At 35.1% G+C, this 20,373-nt stretch overlaps 1 protein-coding gene across 1 annotated transcript in view; it reads left to right on the top strand.

Moving 5' to 3' along the window:
- Positions 1-20,373, top strand: part of ZNF292 (zinc finger protein 292) — a 106,443-nt gene that overhangs the window by 58,007 nt on the left and 28,063 nt on the right. The window contains exons 3-6 of the mRNA XM_023205245.2: positions 2,641-2,795; positions 2,989-3,067; positions 5,278-5,413; positions 19,098-19,300. Coding sequence (XP_023061013.1) covers positions 2,641-2,795; positions 2,989-3,067; positions 5,278-5,413; positions 19,098-19,300 — 573 coding nt within the window. The remainder of the gene's footprint in view (positions 1-2,640; positions 2,796-2,988; positions 3,068-5,277; positions 5,414-19,097; positions 19,301-20,373) is intronic.

The following is a 20,373-nucleotide window of genomic DNA, read 5'->3' as shown; positions in this document are numbered from 1 at the left end:
GTGCCACAAAGAAATAGCACTCAAACATAAATTTAATTTTCACAGCAAGGCAATTTTTACTTTCTGCAGAAAGGGTGCTCCTCACAGATGGAACAATGGTGAGATCACACCTGGACAGGCGAGGGGAAGGAGTTCCTGTTCCTGATGCAGGTAGTGCCTGCTGCTGTGTCGTTCCCATATTGGCTAGGGTTGGCCTGCACAGTCTGAGCTAATTCCGATTGGCTATTTTAAAAAGAGCAGGGGGTGTGAGCCAGAGTGGTAGGGTGAGTAGTTTGGTGGGAAGGATGGTTAGGAACAGGTAACTAAAGGTGACTTAGGTCAGAGCAGGTGACCAGGGGTGACTCAGATAAAGCAGGTGACCAGGATGAGTCAGGACCAACCAGGAGACCAGGGAACAAATGTGAACTACTGATTAGGACTGGCGAGAAAGTCGTTTACTGAAACTTAGAAGCAAGGGGGTGAAGAGAACCAGGGAGTTAAACTTTAAAATGGAGAATCAAAGAATAAGAGAGGTGAACATACTGACATACTGATTCTTTGAAGAGAAACTTTAGGTTCACTATATTTAACAGGATCAAAGGTAATTTTATTCTTCTTTGGTGGATCTGGACTTTAGACAGATAAGGAAACTTCACAGAACAACTTCATACTGTGCTTTGGGAGAAAGAAGATCAAGAGATGGGAAGGAACAGGGGAATGTCAGAGAGACTCTGAGGCTTCTTCCTCAGCATGTCAGAGTGCCACAGTTTGGGGTATCAGTTTCTGAGCCCCGACACCTGCAAAAGTGAGTCTCTGATTGGGATTATATGTATAATAGTGACATGATTAGGCAAATAAAAGGCTTTAATTTCTGTGTTTACGTCGAAGCTGAATCATCTTGGGTATAATGTATGCAGCTTCATCTCATGTTCCATGTTGACCAGCTACAATGTCATTTGTTCATCATTACATTTAACAATGCCAAGAGAGTACAGAAACACGGACTCCCTTCTTCTCCAGCATCTCTATCCCTGCTTGGAACTTAAAAGATCAGGAATAGCTTTACCTTTGGGCTTCATGTGGATTGAGCTAGGGAATTTATCTCTGATTGTTTTTATCCTCACATAGAATCTATTTTGTATCATGGAGGTTTGGGATATAATGGGATTGTGAGGTGAGGTGAAAGTATGGATGAGAGCAGATTTGTTTCAGGGTTCATCTGGGAAAGATTGGGGTGTTTTTTCCTGGATATCTGAGAAATAAGTTTTTCCACCTCAACTTTACTGGGAAATTTTGCTGTGGAGTTGGTTTTGAACCTAATTGAGTATCCCCTGACACCCCACCCTACATCCTGCACTGTGGCTGCAGGTTTTCTGTCCTTTCTCTCCCTAGGAATCAGTATTTGCCCTCACTTCTTAGGGGGAAAGGAAAGGAAAGGATTAGTGAGAGCCAAGGTCTGTGAATATGTGGCTACTCAGTAGGTGAGTAGTTGTTTTGTTGCCCTTTAGTTTTACCAGCTTACTTTTTCTATTGCTTTTGTCTGATCACTTACTAATTCTGTTAGTTGGAAGTTAGTAGAGAGGACAAGGTAGTTAGTAAGTGCTCTAGTAGTAGAATGCAATCCCCACCCTCTCCCTCCTCCCTCTCTCCAGTTTTAAAATCTGCTTCTGTATGCCAGAGGATACAGGCCCTCAGGAAATTTTTTTTTCTTCAATGCCCTATTTTCTAGGAAAAGACACCTGAATTTCCCTATGTTTGATTAAATGAGTCTTAAACCCTGAAGTGTGGAGAGGACTAATTGTGGCTTCTGTGTTATAGAAACATTTAATTAGAATCTGTCTTCATTTAGCATAACTATAGAACCTTTTAGATAAGAGTCTTAACGTGCCTATTTCTGTGTAACTTCTCTTTCCATTATCTCCCATCTCTTATTCAGTAAGATAAATAGCATCTTTTGAAGAAATTCTGATGAGGTAAATTTAAAATATTTACGTAATTGAAAGATGAGAAATACTTTTAATTAAAAAACTATTACAGAAATTACTTAACCTTATAATAATTATTTAATATCTTTAATGTTGATTTTATATGTTGAAAGTCTTTGGATGACTTTTTAAATGCTAGCGCTTGTCAAAAAATTATTAATTTGTATGTACTGTTATTTTTTTATGGACTGAAAAAGGACATGTCTTTGCTTACCATACATGATTCATTTTATTTTTCAGTATTGAATTTTCTGCTGCTTGACGAAAAATAGAAAACAGATATTATTTGAAATTCTTCACTGCATGCCTGGTCAAGTATTACTTGCCCAGATGTCTTTTTAAAATAACTTTTAAAACTTACTAGGGAATAGAGGAGATAACTCTTGCACTATTTAAAACTAGCCTTGATGAAATGATGCTATTGCTGGATGAATTAATACTAATCTTTTCTCCTACAGAGAGCTGCCAAAAATATGACTATATTTCATTTAATATTTAAATAAGAGCTGCCAAAAATATGACTATATTTCATTTAATATTTTAATAAATATAAACTACTGTTTGTTTTTATAAATAAAAGTTTGTATTTTTCAAATTTTTTCAGAAACACAGCCGCTGAGTCAATGTATATTTTGATTTACGTTTTGAATACTTTTTATTATTCCTTCCAAAACAGACACTCCTAGAATATGCAGAGAAATGGAAAACTTCAGAAGATCCGTTACCTTTATTGGAGGTATACACAGTGGCTATCCAAAGTTACGTTAAAGCCCGACCTTATCTTACCTCTGAATGTGAAAATGTAGCCTTGGTTCTGGAACGCTTGGCATTGTGAGTAGACCTTTGAGTAAATAAACTAGATTTAGCTTTAAAAAAGAACACAAAAACATTAAATCTCAAGTCTTATAGTTTAATTTTAAATAGATAGTTATGGGGAGTCTGCTTATGATGTTAGAATTACTGGTTATATTTTCCTTTGAATTTTAATAATTATTCCTCTCTTTACCAACTTTTTGTTTTTTAGAAGCTGTGTTGAACTTTTACTGTGTCTGCCTGTTGAGTTATCAGATAAACAGTGGGAACAATTTCAGTCACTGGTGCAGGTGAGAATCTTTATCTTTAGATTTAATATAGGTATATCTTATGTCAGTTTTCCTTACTCTTAAAAAAATTATTCAGTTAAGCTTTAAGACATCTCAATAATGACAGACATTAATTACTGATCTTATTAACACTAGTGTCTTACATATAGTAGATCTCAACAAGTGTTTGCTAAATAAGATAGATTGAATAATCTTTATGATCAGATAATTAGGGCCTTGTAAGAGCAGCAAGGGAACACAAAAGAAAGTGCCCTCATTTGGATTTAGAAGCAGTTAAACTGGTTTGTGAAAGTCTTCAATGTGCTTTATAAGAATTTCACATATATCATTTAATCCTCATGAAAATTTGTATGGGTAGGTATGGTTTCCCCATTTTAAAGGTGAGGAAACTGAGGCTCATACTCTAAAATAATTATCTGCCCAAACTTGTATAGCTAATATCACATAGTAGTTATTCGAACTAAGGTTCTTTATTCCAAAGCCCATGCTTTTTCTCCTGCCTGAAAACACATGCTTTGTCTCTTTTATTTAGTGTTGTTATTCTGCTTACATGCGATACTACACAATTTAGCAGTTAGTTGTCTTGGAGTATTTTCAAGAATGTTAAATTTTGTTTCAAGCACTAGAGCTGGATGTATTATGGCTTCAATTAAATTTTGATTAATTGGTTAGTTAAAAAGAATGCTCCTGCCAGCTAGTTTCAAAGCTATAGCTCTCTTTCTCCCCATTTCTCTATCCAGAGTTCTTAAAATATCTTTAGGCCTTAAGATTTTCTGTAAGAAATTTGTTGAAGAGGTATAGCCTTAAATTTTAGAAGCATGTAAAATAAGCTATAGTTAAGCAGAGAAATAAACTTTCCTATTTTAATATTAAACGTTAAAATCTACATCAAGTGCAGCAGGCCCTTGAAGGTGGAATTCATCTTATTTAATGTCATAGGATTCCGCATAATGTCTTACATATAACAAATGCTTCATAACTGTTTGTTGAAATGAAAGTGTCTTGTCCTGTTTGTCACATTGCAACTAACTTTTTGATCATGCATATTCTACTTCAGATATCTGTAACTTGTATCTTACGTTTTTTTTTTTTTCAGAAAGTATTTTTAGGTAAATTATTTTGAAACTTACCGTTTGCCATTCAGATACACCCTACTACAGACTTAATATGCTTAACCAGAATTCTAAATGCTACTGATTTTGTTTGCCAACATAAGATAAAATTTTACACTTTCCTTTTTGAAACAAAAGGACTAGTTAATACCTTTTTAGATGGATTATGAAGGAAATAACTCTTTCCATCCCTCTACATTCAGTTACTTAAAGAAAACTTAATAAAGCACCTGAACTTGTTGGAATGGGAATATTTGTATGGCTTTGAGGATTAGACTTTTTGTTTGAACATAGCATGCAACTTTGAGTTTCTACAATACTTTGTTCCCATTTCTGAGCTTCCTCAAGGTTAGTTTATACCTAACAGCATTTATTTTCCCTGTGTTTTAACTATTTAAACATTTCTTTACCCCACTAGAGGACAAACCCTGTAAAGTCTGGGACTAGTTGCTCTCTTCTCTAGAACTTTGTTCATAGAAATTTTCAATAAACAGTTTCTGAATTGAATAAAAACTATTGGTCTTCTGTGGACTGAAGACTGTGCCCCTTTCATGAACACTTGGAAACAACTAGCAAGCAAGGTTCATCATCAGCTTTAATATGAAACTGCCACAACTATACAATGAATAAATGAAAAAAATCGTGCATTTAGTTATTTTCTTTTCGTAATTCCCTTTTATTGAAATATGCATAAGTTGTCACTTAGTTCGTTATGTGAATCTTTTTATTAATGGTAGACTTGGAGGAAAACTTTTTTAAACACAGAGGATATAAAATGTGTAAGTCCTTTTATGCGTATGGATATTCTGATTGCTTCCTTGAGGAATAACGTTACTCCTGGCTTAGATTTTGGAGAAGAGAAAATACAGACCTATTCTGTAAATACATTATATTTATTTAAGATTTGTAAATGTTTTATTTCTTATCCTTGAAATTCATCTTTAAATATTAGAAGTAAAGGAATTGAGTACTTTGTAATGTGATGTGAAAGTTTTAAGATAAAAGTCTTTTCAGAAGTTTAGTATTATATTTAAAGCCTGATAAGCTTGCTTTTAAAAATCTGTTGTAATTCTTTGGATGTTTATTTAATATTTATAGGTAGCTCATGAAAAGCTGATGGAGAATGGCAGCTGTGAATTGCATTTTTTAGCTACTCTAGCTCAAGAGACTGGGGTGTGGAAAAACCCGGTACTGTGCACTATTCTTTCCCAGGAACCATTGGATAAGGATAAAGGTAAATTTTCGAGAGAGAGAGAGAGAAAGAGAGAAAAAATAATAATAATTAGACTAGAAAAAATAAGTGTTAAAGTTGTTTTGATATAATTTATCTCAAGATATTCCAAAGAAGGACCATTTAATTAAATATCTTCTGAGGTGTGCTTGAGGCCCTGTGCCTTTATTTTATTTTGGGGAAGATGTATTTATACGATTATAGAATCATAGAATAACAGATAAACTAGAATTTTTTCCCAATATCTTTTTAACAGAGGAATTCCTTCTCTAACTTCTGACAGGTGGCAGTCCATTTTATATTTGATAATTTATTTGATAGTTGGAGAAACAAATAGGGTGATTAAATGCCCTTCCTCAAAATAGAATAAGAAATCAGTGCTAGAACTCTTTAAGTCTTTTGTCTCTGAGATTAATATGCTTTCTCAGTTTATTGCTCTAGTCTTATTCTATCCCTTGTGTTTTTCTTATATGAGCTCAGCCTGGTATCCTATTGAAAGTAGGTGGCTAAATTACTTTTATGTATAGCGCTTAATGTTTTTTAGAGTTTAAAATTTGTATAGACCCTGAAGAAAAGTACAGTTGTCTTCTAGATACTTTTCTTGAGATTATTTAGGAAAGTGTGCCCAAATATCATCCTAACCTTTCCCAAGGTATTTGAAGAAGTAAATTTTTTAAAACAATTGTAATATATCTAATGGAAAAATCATATATTTACCACCGTAAGCTTCTTCCGTCATTTATTGCAGCTTTTCTTGTTGATCAGTGGCAAATTCTAGGAAATTTTGCTATGTAATAGCAAGTTATGAAGGCCATGAGAAGGGAGTGTTAAGTCTATTGCTTGTGAGCTCTTCTGGTACTTTGATATTTACCCAAAGCCTTCCCAGCCAGTCTTCAAACTTCTCTTTAGGTTGGTTATTCCTACTTGATTTCCATCTCCACCATTTTCTCTATGTTTTCTTGATTGTTCTAGTAGTGTACCTGTTTCTTAGCTTTCACAAGAGGTTTATCTTTATCCCCTGTCTTCATGGATATCCAAAAATTAGCTACAGTGTTCTCAAGACCTTGGAAGGAGATCCTTTCATTACTTAATAATAGTAATTGATTTATTTATTTACTTATTTATTGAGACAGGATCTTGCTCTGTGGCCCAGGCTAGAGTTAAGTGGTGTGATCATGGCTCACCGCAGACTCAACCTTCCAGGCTCAAGTGATCCTCTCAGCCTCCTGAGTAGCTGGGACTACAGGCATATACCACCACACTCGGCTAATTTTTGTATTTTTATTTTTTGTAGAGACATGGTCTCCCTGTGTTACCCAGGCTGGTCTCGAGCTCCTGGGCTCAAGCCATCCTCCCACCTCAGCCTTTCAAAGTGTTGGGATTATAGGCATGACCGACCATACCCAGCCTAACAATAAATTTAAAAGTTGAAAATCTTAGATTTTTTTTTTTTTGCCTTGCCGTATTAACTATTCCCAATAGATTAATACCAGTATGCTTTACTTCTAGCACCAACTTATACTTTCTGATCTTGTCAGCTTTTAGAAATATTAGATGTGATATATTAGTAATAATATCAAATTACAAGTTCCTCACAGTTTGGAAAGTGCTTTTATATGCATGGTTTTATTTAACCATCATAGTGAATGTTGTGAAAAAGGTAGGATCTTTATTGTCCCTATTTTTCAGATGAGAAAATAGAGGCTCAGAAAGATGAGTATTTTTTCCATACCGCATTACCAGTGATGAGAGGCAGAGCCAGGAATTAAAATCAGACCTCAGCCTCTCCCTGTTATGCCCTGTTGTCCCATTGTCAATTTCTGAACAGCATGTTGCTAAATTCACATATTATGCTAAAGTGGGAAAAAGCAACCTTTATCCTAGCAGAGATGTCAACTTTATTTGAAAAGATAATGTGCCTGATTTTTTACTTGTTTGAATGTGCCTAACATTGTATCTGTTAACCAATGTCTCTGCCCATCTCTGTGCTGCTTTATTTCTTGACCTTCATCTCTCATGCCACTGGAATAATTAGGACTATGCAGCCAGGAGGAGTTTCCACAAATTAGGTGGATTGTAGGTAGCCGAACTAATACAATACAGCTCATGAAGCAACCAGAGAGATGTTACATGATAGAGAGATTTGCAGCCATAATCTAGCCTGCAGCAAGTTTGAAGAGAAGAATAAGAGCTCAGAAAATGAGTATACCTCTATAGGTTATACTCATTAGTTTGTTTATAGTGAAGCCTTTTGAAGTTTTGATGTAGTATTTGAACAGTGAATAATCTGATTAATTCTGAGTTATTTTGGTTTATATTTTTCAATTGACTGATTTTGGAGCTACTAAAGCCCAGCTCAACCAAGAAATACTCTTTAATTTGGGAGAGTAAGGGTGGACAGGACTCAGAGATAGTGGTTTCACTTCAACCTTTGAGTATCCTAGAGTGAGGTAGCTCTAATAACTAAACCAATACAAGTCAAGTAGATGGTTTTGAATATCAAAGGAACTTCAGGCATACTTAAATATTGCTTATGCCTCTCTTTGGTCATAATCTTGGGATTGGAAAGGTACTTAATGCTCAATTATTTGTTACTCAATTTTAATTCCCCTCTAAAACATCACCGATGAATTAGTTTTTGCTCAAACACTTCTAGAGTATGGTACTTATGTAGTTCAGTCTATTCTTAGCCTGCAATTAGAAAATCTTCATTGTGAAAATTGTGAAAACTAATTTTTGGAGTTTTCTTCTTTTGGACCTGGTGCTGCCTCTAGCCATAGTAAAGTATAAATCTCTCTTTCACTTGGTAGCAATTGAGATTTTTAAAGATTGCCATCATGTCTACACTTAGTCTTCTTTTCTTTAATTTTTAATTTTTGTGGATATATAGCAGGTGTATATATTTATGGGAGTCTTCTTTTGTAGACTAAAAACCTTGATGTGGCTTGATTATAAATCTACAATCGTGATTCCTCCTTTTTGATTGCATTTTATGTTTTTGTAGTTCTCTTAAATGTGTAAATCTCAGCACTTCAATCTGTACTCTAAATATGATCTGGCCAGTTTAGAGGTCACAGGTGTATCCTCTTTCTCTTCATGCTAACAATTTATACTTAAGTTAGTGTAACCTAAGATGACATTACCTTTTTGGGCAGCCATGTATTTCTCACAACTCAAAGAGGTTACCAAAATCATTTAAAATTTTTAAAAAATAAATGCTAGCTTCTAATTATGTCTTCTCAATCTACATTTGTATACTTTTTCTTTTGGTGTACAAGTGTATTACCTTTTTCTTCCTGTTTAATTTTACCGTATTAAATCCATTCTATCTCCCCAACTTGTCAAGATTCTTTTTAATCCTGATTTTGTTATTCAAGGATTTTGTCCTTCCCAATTTCCTCTCATTTTGCAGACTTCATTTTCATATACCGTATTGGCATCCAGGTTCTTCATCATAACCGTAAAAAGGTCATGTCCAGAAATCAAGCTTCTGGGATACTTACAAAAATCTTTCTGCTTGCCTTTAGTTCTTACATCCATATCCGTTGATTATTATTGTTTTATCAAATATACCTATTTTCCCATAATACTGGCCCATGATTCTCCTTTTCTATCTATAAGGATTTGGTGAAAGACCATAACAAGTGTTTGTGACTGTGAAAAACTGGCTGTGACAGTTTTTCAGACTTTCGTTGTTTTTGACAAGTGTTTGCCTAAAGTTCTCTTACGTAAGATTATTCAATACTGAGGTTAGTCTGACCTAATTTGTTTTTTACATAAAATTTTTTATTTTAGAATAGTTTTAAATTTATAGAAAAATTGTGAAGAGTTTCCATATACCCTACACCCAGTTTTCATTATCGTTAATATCTTTCATTAGTTTGGTACGTTTGTCACAATTAATAAACTAGTATTTATACTTTGTTATTAATTAATTAATCCATACTTTACTCACACTTCCTTAGTTTTTACCTAATGTCCTTTTTCTATTCCAGGATCCCATCCAGGATACCACATTACATTTAGTCGTCATGTCTCCTTAGGCTCCTCTTGGCTGTGACAGTTTTTCAGACTTTCCTTGTTTTTGATGACCTTGACAGTTTTGAGGAGTACTGGTCAGGTATTTTGTAGAGTGTCCCTCATTTGAGATTTGTCTGATGTTGTTCTCATGATTAGACTGGGGTTATGGGTTTTGAGAAGGAAGACCAGAAAGGTAAAGTACCATTGTCATCACATCATATAAAGCGTATATATTGTCAACATTACTTATCACTGTTTTGAGGTTTTTTGGGTTTTGGGGGGTGTTTTTGTTTTTTGAGAAAGGGTCTCACTCCATCACTCAGGCTGGAGTGCAGTGGCACAATCCCAGCTCACTGCAACCTCCAATTCCTGGGTTCAAGCGATTCTCACACCTCAGCCTCCCGAGTAGCTGGGACCACAAGCATGTGCCACCATGCCTAGCTAAACTTCTTTGTATTTTTTGGTAGATACGGGGTTTCACCTTGTTGGCCAGGCTGGTCTCAAGCCCCTGACCTCAAGTGATCCACCTGCCTCAGCCTCCCGAAATGCTGGGATTATAGACATGAGCCACTACACCCAGCCAACTTATCACTGTTTGTGTGAACCTAGACCACCTAGCTATGGTAGTGTGTGTCAGGTTTCTCCACTGTGAAGTTATTCTTTCCTCCCTTTCCATGCTGTATTCTTTAGAATGAAATTACTATGTGCAACCCATACTTGAAGTGGGAATATGCTGCACCTCCTTGAGGAAGCAGTATCTGCATGTTATTTGGAATTCTACACAGGAGATTTGTCTCCTCCCTATTTATTTTTTTTAAATCAGTCTTTTATATTAGTATGGCCTTATATATGTTTATTTTATACTTTGGTCATAATCTGATGCACTTTATTTTGTTGCTCAATTTCTTCCAGCTTTGGCATGGGAGCTCTTTCCTTTGACTCTTGTGTCACTCGTCATGGGTTTTGTTTTTTGTGTGATCACTTCCTTGCTTTCTGGCACCATAATATGCTCCGGGTTCATCTGGTGTATTTCCTGCCTGAGTCCTGGAATCACCCATTTCTCTAGAGAGGACTTGCCCCTTTTATTGGAGAATGGTGTTAGAAACCAAGATCTTATATTAAACTAAATATGAATTCTTACTAATGTCTCCAAGTCTAATTCATTAACACAAGATCATTCTAGCCTCCTTCCCTTGCTAATCTGTAACTCCCCACTTCAACAAAATGTCATATAATTGGAATCATACAGTATGTAGCCTTTCAGACTAACTTCTTCCACCATTGGCCATCCATTTACTTACTCCTATTATACCCCTATAGGGAAAAGCTTTATTAATTACAGTACAGTGCTTTTGTACAGTTCTTTTTTACTTTATTCTTACATTCTCCACTCATTTCCAAAGTTAGTTAGGTCAGCACCTTATTTCTCCATTCCTTTCAATGAGGTTGTTTTCATACATTTGTAATATAGTTATTTTGTTACATTCTGTATTCCATCTTGGGCTTCCTGAACCTTCTAAATAATTTTTTTTCAATTTGCATACCTTAAGATTCCCTGTTTGTGTTGTATGGTTTTATAGGTTTTGACAAATGACTAGTGTCATGTGTCCACCATTACAGTATTATACATAGTAGTTTCACTCCCTAAAAAAAAACAAATCAACTGTGCTTCACCTATCCAGCCTTCTCCCAAACACCTGACAACTACTGATCTGTTTGCCATCTCTATAGTTTTGCCTTTTTCAGAATGTTATGTAATTAAAGCTTTTCATTCAAGCTTCTTTCACATAGCATTGTATATTTAACATTCATCCAGGGCTTTACGTGTCTGTTAAACCAATGAGCTGTTAGCTCATTCCTTTTTATCAGTAAATAATTCTCCATTATATGGCTGTACCACAGTATCCATTCACCTGTTAAAGGTGAATGGCTAAACAAACTGGTACAGCCATGTAATGGATGCTAGTTTTTGATGTATGTGCTGCCAGTTTTTGGTGATTTGAATAAAGCCATTATAAACATTTGCATGCAGGTTTTTGTGTGAATGTCAGTTTTCAGATCAGTTGGGTGAAAATACCTAGGAGTATGATGGCTATGTCATATGGTAAGACTGTGTTTAACTTTGAAAAAATAACTGTCTTCTAAAGTGCCTGTACCATTTTGTATTCTCATCAGCAATGAATAATTCCTTTTGCCCCATACCCTTACCAGCAATTGGTATTGTCTGTTTTTGGAATTTTAGCCATTCTAATAGGCATGTGGTGATATCACATTGTTATTTTAATTTGCATTTCTGTAGTGACAAATGATTCTGAACATCTTTTCATATGCATATTTGCCATCTGTATATCTTGGGTGAGGCATCTGTTCGGATCTCTTGCCTATTTCTTAATTGGGTTGTTTGTTTTCTTATTGTTGAGTTTTAACAGTTCTTTGTATATTTTGGGTACAAGTTCTTTTTCAGATATGTGTTTTGCAAATCTTTTCTTTCCCTCTTGTGAAAGAATTCTCTTGTGGCTTGTCCTTTCTCTTAAGAGCAACTTACAGAGCAGAAGTTTTACATTTTCATAAAGTCCAACTTCCCAGTTTTTTCTTCCATGGATCATGCTTTTGGTATTTTATCTAAAATCTCATCGCCAAATCCAAGGCCATATAGATTTTTCTATGGTCTTTTCTAGAAATTTTATAATTTCCCATTTTACATATGGGTATATGATCCATTTTGAGATGAATTTCTGTGAAAAGTGTAACTTAATTTATGTTTAGTGAATTCATCTTGGCTCTTACTAGTCACACTTCTTTTTCTGAACAATCACAACCCATCTTTTTAATATAATTAATTTTTAAACTCTTATTCAGGATTACATCTGTTGCTGTTTCTACAGTTTTGCAAGAAGTACCATCAGCCCCGTTTTGAAAATTACATTTTGCCATCTGTTTTCACTTGTTCTATGGTTTGTTCTACTCTGAAATCTTAAGCTTATCAAAGAAGGAGTAGAGTAAGGGTAGAGGAAATATACTTTTCTCTACTATCATAAATAGTACATAATCAGACCCAAGCAGCAGACTTTCCCAAGAAGGTCCCACCATGCTCGGTTGTATTGTTCTCAGCATTTTTGGTGAGTTAGGTATCATCTTGGGTTTTAGCTTTATTAACATTTTGCATAGGTTGTTAGCACCAGGTGTCTGACACTCATGATGCATCCTTGGTCTTAAACTTGTGTTTCCTTCTTTTGTATGTATTATTTTAAAATCTAAGCGCTGAGACAACTCCCTATTATAGTCACACTGAATTTTTTAGGCACTTTCCCTCTACTTCTATATTGGGTTAATTTGCAATTGCATAAATTGCATTTTTGTCAGCTTGCCAGTCCTTTCTTGCATCTTGAGCACTGCAGTTCTCTCCCCCCCCCCAACCCCCCCGAGAACTCTTTTGTTTTCAAAGGAAATTTCTAAAACTTAAGATTTTCCGTGATACTCATAAATCATTCATGGTTTTGTCGGAAATAAGCCCTTATTTTAGTAATAAACTTTGCATTTTAAAGTGAACATGGAGAAATTGCTCTTTGCTAGATATTAGCATACCTAAGATGCAGTAATATTTTAGCAGGAGAGGGGATGGGAGGAGAGAGCTAACGATAACTAATGTTGCCCAGGTAAATAGGGTGAGGTCAGATCTGATTACATGCAGATTATACCCTACTATTTTATAATTATAAGTAATTAATTATATGACCCAAAGTTTTCATTTTTACTAAAAAGGATTTTTAAACACATTCTTTGGTTTCTTAAACATCCCAGACAAGTACATTATTTTTTAAATACATATATATACATTTTTTTGAGATAGAGTCTCCCTCTGTCACCCAGGCTGGAGTGCAGTGGTGTGATCTTGGCTCACTGCAACCCTTGCCTCCTGGGTTCAAGCGATCCTCCTCCCTCAGCCTCCTGAGTAGCTGGGACTACAGGCATGCGCCACCATGCCCAGCTAATTTTTTATATTTTTAGGAGAGACTGGGTTTCACCATGTTGGCCAGGCTAGTCTCCAACTCCTGACCTCAGATGATCCACCTACCTTGGCCTCCCAGAGTGCTGGGATTACAGGCGTGTGCCACCATACCTGGCCTTAATGGGTGTATTTTATAATGTCATGTGGAAAAATCTGTCAGATTTTAGTTAAATCTGACACTCATAATTAAATCTCATTTTGTGAAAAAATTGTGGCATACTGACTAGGTTCATCTATGATATGAAATACTTTCTAATCTTTAAAAGTTAATTCTATTTCCTGAAAATGTAACATCCTTCTTCAGGAAAGGGTAAGAGGTGGGGTCAAGGTTGATTATCCCTAATTGGTTATTTGGAAGTTACCATGAGCAGTAGTTTCAATCCTGGCTATAATTAGAATTAACTGGGGAGGTTTTAGATAGACCAGTGCCAGGGCCCTACCTCATACCAATTAAATTAGACTCTCTGGGCAACCAGTATTCTAGAGCTTGAAGCATTGTGTTTTATTAAATATCTTAATTTGGATTTTTTTGGATTAATTAAATGTCTTAATTTGGAGTCCAACGATGCTGAATTGTGTTTTTTTAATATATTTTTAATTGTGGTAAAAAAGCACAAGATAAAATGTACCATCTTAACTATTCTTAAGTTTGGTAATGTCAAATATATTCACGTTGCTGTGAACATATTTCAAAACTTTCTGATCTTGAACCCCAAGGTGAAAACTATACCCATTAAACAACAATTCCCCTTTTCCCTTACCCCTCAGCCCCTGGTAACCACTATTCTACTTTTTGTTTCTGTAATTTCGAGTACTTTAGATCCCATATATAAATGTTATATACCATGTTTTTCTCTTTATGACTGACTTTTTTCACTTAGTATAATGTCCTCAAGATTCATCCGTTTGGTAGCATGTGAAAGGATTTCCTTCCTTTTTAAGGCCAAATAATATTCCATTGTATGTTTATACCACATTTTGCTTATTCATTTATCTGCTGTAGTTGGACATTTGGATTGCTTCCACCTCTTGGTTATTGTGAGTAGTGCTACTATAAACATGGGTGTACAAACACTTCTGCAAGACCCTGCTTTCAATTCTTTTGGGTTTATACCCAGAAATGGGATAGCTGGATCATATGGTAGCTGTATTTTAAATTTTTTGAGGAACTTTTGTACTGTTTTCCATAGAGGGTACATCATTTTACAATCCTAACAGTATTGTATGAAGGTTCCAGTTAATTCACATCTTCACCAACACTTGTTTTCTGTTTTTTTCATAGTAGTCATCCTAATGGGTGTGAGGTGATATCTCATTGTGGTTTTCATTCGCAGTTCTCTGATGATTTGTGATGTTTCATATGCTTGTTGACCATTTGTATGTTATCTTTTGAGAAATACCTATTCAAGTTATTAGTCCATATTTTAATTGGATTGTTTGTTTTTTGTTATTGTTGAGTTAAAGGAGTTCTTTATATATTCTTGATATTAATCCCTCATCAGAAATATGATTTGCAGATATTTTCTCTCATTCCTTTTCACTCTGGTGAAAAGGTTGCCTTTTTACTCTGTTGATTGTGTCCTTTGCATAAAAGTTTTTTAAGTGTGATGTAGTTTTATTTTTGCTTTTGTTGCCTATGACATGTTTGGTGTCATAGCCAGGAAATCATTGCCAGTCCGTTGTCATGAAGCTTTTCCCTATGGTTTCTTCTGGGAGTTCTGTAATTTTGAATTTTCTCATTTAAGTCTTTAATCCATTTTGAGTTAATGTTTGTATATGGTGCAGGAATAGGGTCCAGCTACATTCTTTTGCATCTAGGTATCTAATTTTTCCAGTACCATTTGTTGAAGAGACTGTTCTTTCCCCACTGAGTCACCTTGGCACCCTTGTCAAAGATCATTTGACCATATATGATAGGGTTAATTTCTGGACTCTTTCCTATTGCATTGGTCCACATGTCTGTCTTTATGCCAGTATCATCAGTGTTTGATTACTTGAGCTCTGTAATATATCTTGAATCAGGAAGTGTGAGACCTTCAACTTTGTTGTTGTCAGTTATTTTGACTTAAAGATTCTGTATGAATTTTAGGATGCATTTTTCTATTTCTGCAAAAAAAAAAAAATGCCATTGAGATTTTTATAGAGATTGTGTTAAGTCTATAGATTGCTTTGCCTAGTTTGGACATCTTAATAATATTAAGTCTCATCATCCATGAACACAAGATAACTTTCCAGTTGTTTATGCATTTCATTTCTTTTAGCAGTGTTTTATAATCTTTAGTCTACAGGTCTTTCGCCTCCTCCTTGGTTAGCTTTATTCCTATTTTATTGTTTTTGTTGGAATTGTAAATGGAATTATTTTCGTAATTTCCTTTTTGAATTGTTCATTGTTAGTGTATAGATGCAGCTGATATTTATGTGTGAATTTTTACATCTTGCAACTTTGCCAAACTTGTTTATTAGTTGCAGTAGTTTTTAAATGGGATCTTTAGGACTTTCTACATATAAGATCATGTCATCTGCTAACAGATGATTTTACTTCTTTTCAATCTTGATGTCTTTTATTTTTCTTGCCTAATTGCTGAATTGTTTCTTTTTTTGAGACTGAGTTTTTGCACTTGTTGCCTAGGCTGGAGTGCAATGGCGCAATCTCGGCTCACTGCAACCTCCGCTTCCCGGGTTCAAGCAATTCTTCTCCCTCAGCTTCCCAAGTAGCTAGGCTTACAGGCATGCGCCTCCACGCCCAGCTAATTTTGTGTTTTTAGCAGAGACGGGGTTTCTCCATGTTGGTCAGGCTGGTCTCAAACTCTTGACTAGCACTTTGGGAGGCCGAGGCGGGCGGATCACGAGGTCAGGAGATCAAGACCATCCTGGCAAACACGCTGAAACCCCGTCTCTGCTAAAAGTACAAAAAAATTAGCCGGGCGTGGTGGCGGGCACCTGTAGTCCCGGCTACTCGGGAGGCTGAGGCAGGAGAATGGCATGAACCAGGGAGGAGAGCTTGCAGTGAGCTGAGATCGTGCCACTGCACTCCAACCTGGGTGACAGAGCGAGACTCCGTACCAAAAAAAAAAAAAAAAAAAAGTGGCATAAAGAAGGCTCTTTTACATTTTTAATCAAATTGGCTAAATATCATTTATTTACATTGCCATGTGAAGTAGCGTTATCTATGTCACATAGCTCTCTTAATAGGCCCAAATATAGTAAAGCCTGCTTTTCTGTTGAAGTCTGTGAATATGGAGAAAACATGAAAAGGCAACACATGAGTAAAATTACAAGTATTTTATACTTTTGTGGGATGCCAGTGGGAAAAGCAGGCTAGGGAGTGAAATTTGATATGCTGGCTACTTAGAGATAAGTCTGAGAAGCTTGAAAACAGTCTTTGTTGCAATATTGTAACATTATAAGGAAAAACATCTTGGATTGCAGAGAAATAGAGAAAGATGCAGGGAAGTCGGGGGAAAAGTAGTGAAGAAGTAGAGGGATAGAAGTGAGCTTTCAATAGGACTGAATTGAGTGTAATCCACTTTCGATTCATTTGAATCATGAACTTCAGAATATATAATTATCTTCCTTTAAAGGCTGATGCTACTTCAGAGGTTTTTACTGCTGAAAGCTGCCATTCTAATGAGAAGTAGACCCAGTAGTCAAATAGAAAAAAAAAAAAATTCTTTTTCATATCTCACACTGTATAAAGCTAGAAGTCAGAAGACTCATTCTACTCCTAGTTATGTCATTAACTGGCTTTATGTCCCTAGGAAGTCACTTGCCTTCTCTGAGCCTCAGTTTACTCATCTGCCAAATGATGAAACAGACAAAATGATCTGTAAATTTCCTTCTACTCAAATATTCTGTGTATTTTTGAAATCCATTTTGCCGTAAGTGTGGCAGTGGTTTCCCATCATTAAGAGACAAACAAAAGCCTATGGTTTTGAAATTTGCAATATCAATATTTTTCTACATTGATTTAATGCAGAAATTACACAATTTGTCATTCTAACTTAAATGCTGCTATTTGAGAATGTAGGGCCTATTTGAGATTGGGACCATCAGTTTTGTTAAATACTTCCCTCCTTTAAGTTACTTATTCACCATGATCTTTTAGAGTCTGTTGATTATGACTTTTTTGTGGGAGTATTTGCAGTAATTCCCAGACTTTATATCTCTAGAGTTTCCTTTGGAGAAAATTGTTGAATTAGGAAACTAAAGCTGTTTATAGCCTGAATAACTTTATTATAACTTTGTTTTTTTAAATCTTATATTTAGCATCTTTTGCTTTGTCAGTGAACTAAACTGTAACCGCAGTATAATTGTCCTAATAGGATAATGCAACTTTAAAAAAGAAAAGTAATGCCCTTTATCTCATAAAGACATAATAGTCAGAGGCACCAGAAACATACGCTTTATTTATCTGTGCTTATGCTTTATACCTTTTGATTTAGTGTAATGTCAAGAATAGAGGGTAGCAGGTAAAAAGGTCTAGACTTCAAGAAAAGGATTAGATTTGAGATCTAGTATTAAATTGCTTATATGTTTATGGTTCTAATACCGAGGAGCCATGATCATAGCATTTTATAGAAGAATCTTTTCATAGTAGAGTGGAGTACAGTTAGATCTAAAAATAAAAGTAATAGAGGGAAACAAAGGATATTACAAGAAGGAAAGAACATCTCTCATTTTCTGTCCTCTAACCTGCAAATTACTTACCAGACATATCTTTCAGTCTTTTAACAAGCAGAGAAGATAGTGTGTTTTATTCATAGGGCATTTTAAATTTTATTACTAAAAGCCTTCCCAAGGTTTCAGGCTAGCCATTGCCAAATAAATTTTTAAACATGATTTCTATTCTGGTAAAGAACACTTAGGGAAAAATTTAAACTTGCACTTGTTAAAACTTAAATTCTCCTTCATAAATACGAAAAATAAAAATATTAATTCTTATTTGTATATGACCAAACTAGCACTAGGGGATAGTCAGAGGTTTGAACAAAGTAGAAGTGTTTTATAAATAAGTGACTGTTTTGAGTTTGTTCATTGACGTGTTAAAAATAACAACATAAAACCCACAGAAGTTTTATCCTTTGGCAAACTTTTCTCCCATCTTATTTATTTTTCTATAGATATTTTGATTCATTCTAAAACATCTGTTTTTAAAAGTTAGATTTCAGCTTTGTAAAAATGAAAAATATACCATCAATATTGAACAAAATATTAGTTGAATCTCTTCTTCTGGAATGTTCCAATAGCTTTTTGTGGTTACTCATCATGTAAGGTTGTAATGCCCTAGGATTACAGATTTTAGGGATGCTAGCTGCTGGTGTTGAAGAATAACTACTGTAGGAAAAAAATTTAGTGTAATTTTAATAACATTGACTATTAGAATTTAACATAGAATTATTTTCATCATCAAGTTTATTCAGCTCATTCTAAATGGTCCCTTATGTAAGGACCAAAAGTACTTAACTTTTCAAAGTTAGCAATATAATCTCTTCTTGCTTATAAGTTCAAGTCTTTTGTGATAGCCTTACTAGCAATAATAGAAAATTGAAAAAAAGAAGCATTTTAGTTCCTATGTTTAAAAAAATTTCTTATAAGTGTTTGTATTGCAAATGAATTATTACCAAATGTTAATAATCTATTATGTCTTGTTTTTTAAAGTGAATGAATTTTTAGCTTTTGAGGGTCCCATCTTGTTGGATATGAGAATTAAACACCTAATCAAAACACATCAGTTAAGTCAAGCAACTGCTCTAGCAAAGCTGTGTTCTGACCATCCAGAGATTGGTACAAAAGGTAGTTTTAAGCAAACTTACCTTGTCTGTCTTTGTACATCATCACCAAATGAAAAGTTAATCGAAGAGGTGAGTATGTTTTCTTTCATTAGTAATTATTTTTTAAGTTGAGAAATTAATTTTTAATTAGAATGTCTTTGACTTCCTTTTCTCTTAGATAGTGAAGAGATCATTGTCAATCTTACATTTTTGATATGTTCCTGAGTGGTGGCAACATGATTCTAAGCAACTTTTAGAATTATAGGTCAACTGATTGCACCTAGTTTCTGTTTTAAATAATATACACCTGTTAAATGCTTTGGCTAAATTGTGGGAAAGATAGTGGTGGCTTAACAGTTTAGTAGAATATCTAGATTTGTCAGCTTTGGGCCTTAACTTCAATCTTGTCTGACTTCAAGATACTTGAAGATCTTTTAAACTGGCTAATTTAAGTAACTTTATAGAATTTTTATGACTTATCTCTGGGAATGCTTGGAGATAAGTCATATAAATGTTATATAGTATATGTACATCTATGCTATATATAATTTCAAGTACATATTTATTTGCATATTTAATGTAAAACCTTATTTTCTCTCTGAGATATTGTGTTCTCGCTTCTAGTTTGGTATAAAGCATAGTATTCACATATTTGTATAGTTTATGACTACAAAATTCTGAGAGTGAAATCGTGATCCAAATGGGAATTTTGCATTTTGGGGGACTCAAAATTTCAAAAGGAAGTTGGAGACAGGGTAGGAGAATTTAAAGTTGTTGATCAAGAAACAGGGCATGTATATTTTAAAAATTTAGATAAAACTATGGTAGATTGGCCGGGTGTTGTGGCATGCCTGTAATCCCAGCACTTTGGGAGGCTGAGGCAGGCGGATCACGAGGTCAGGAGTTTGAGACCAGCCTAGCCAACATAGTGAAACTCCATCTCTACTAAAAACACAAAAAATTACCTGGGCATGGTGGTGGGCACCTGCAATCCCAGCTATTTGGTAGGCTGCGGCAGGAAAATTGCTTGAACCTGGGAGGCGGAGGTTGCAGTGAGCCGAGATCACGCCACTGCATTCCAGCCTGGGCGACAATGTGAGACTCTGTCTGGGGAAAAAAAAAAAACCTATAGTAGGTTGATCAGTGTTCAGTGGGCACTGATT

This window comes from Piliocolobus tephrosceles, chromosome 5 (genome assembly GCF_002776525.5).
Source record: "Piliocolobus tephrosceles isolate RC106 chromosome 5, ASM277652v3, whole genome shotgun sequence".
NCBI lineage: Eukaryota > Metazoa > Chordata > Mammalia > Primates > Cercopithecidae > Piliocolobus > Piliocolobus tephrosceles.
Note: the sequence above shows the minus strand (reverse complement) of the source record. Positions and strands in the feature narration are given on the sequence as shown.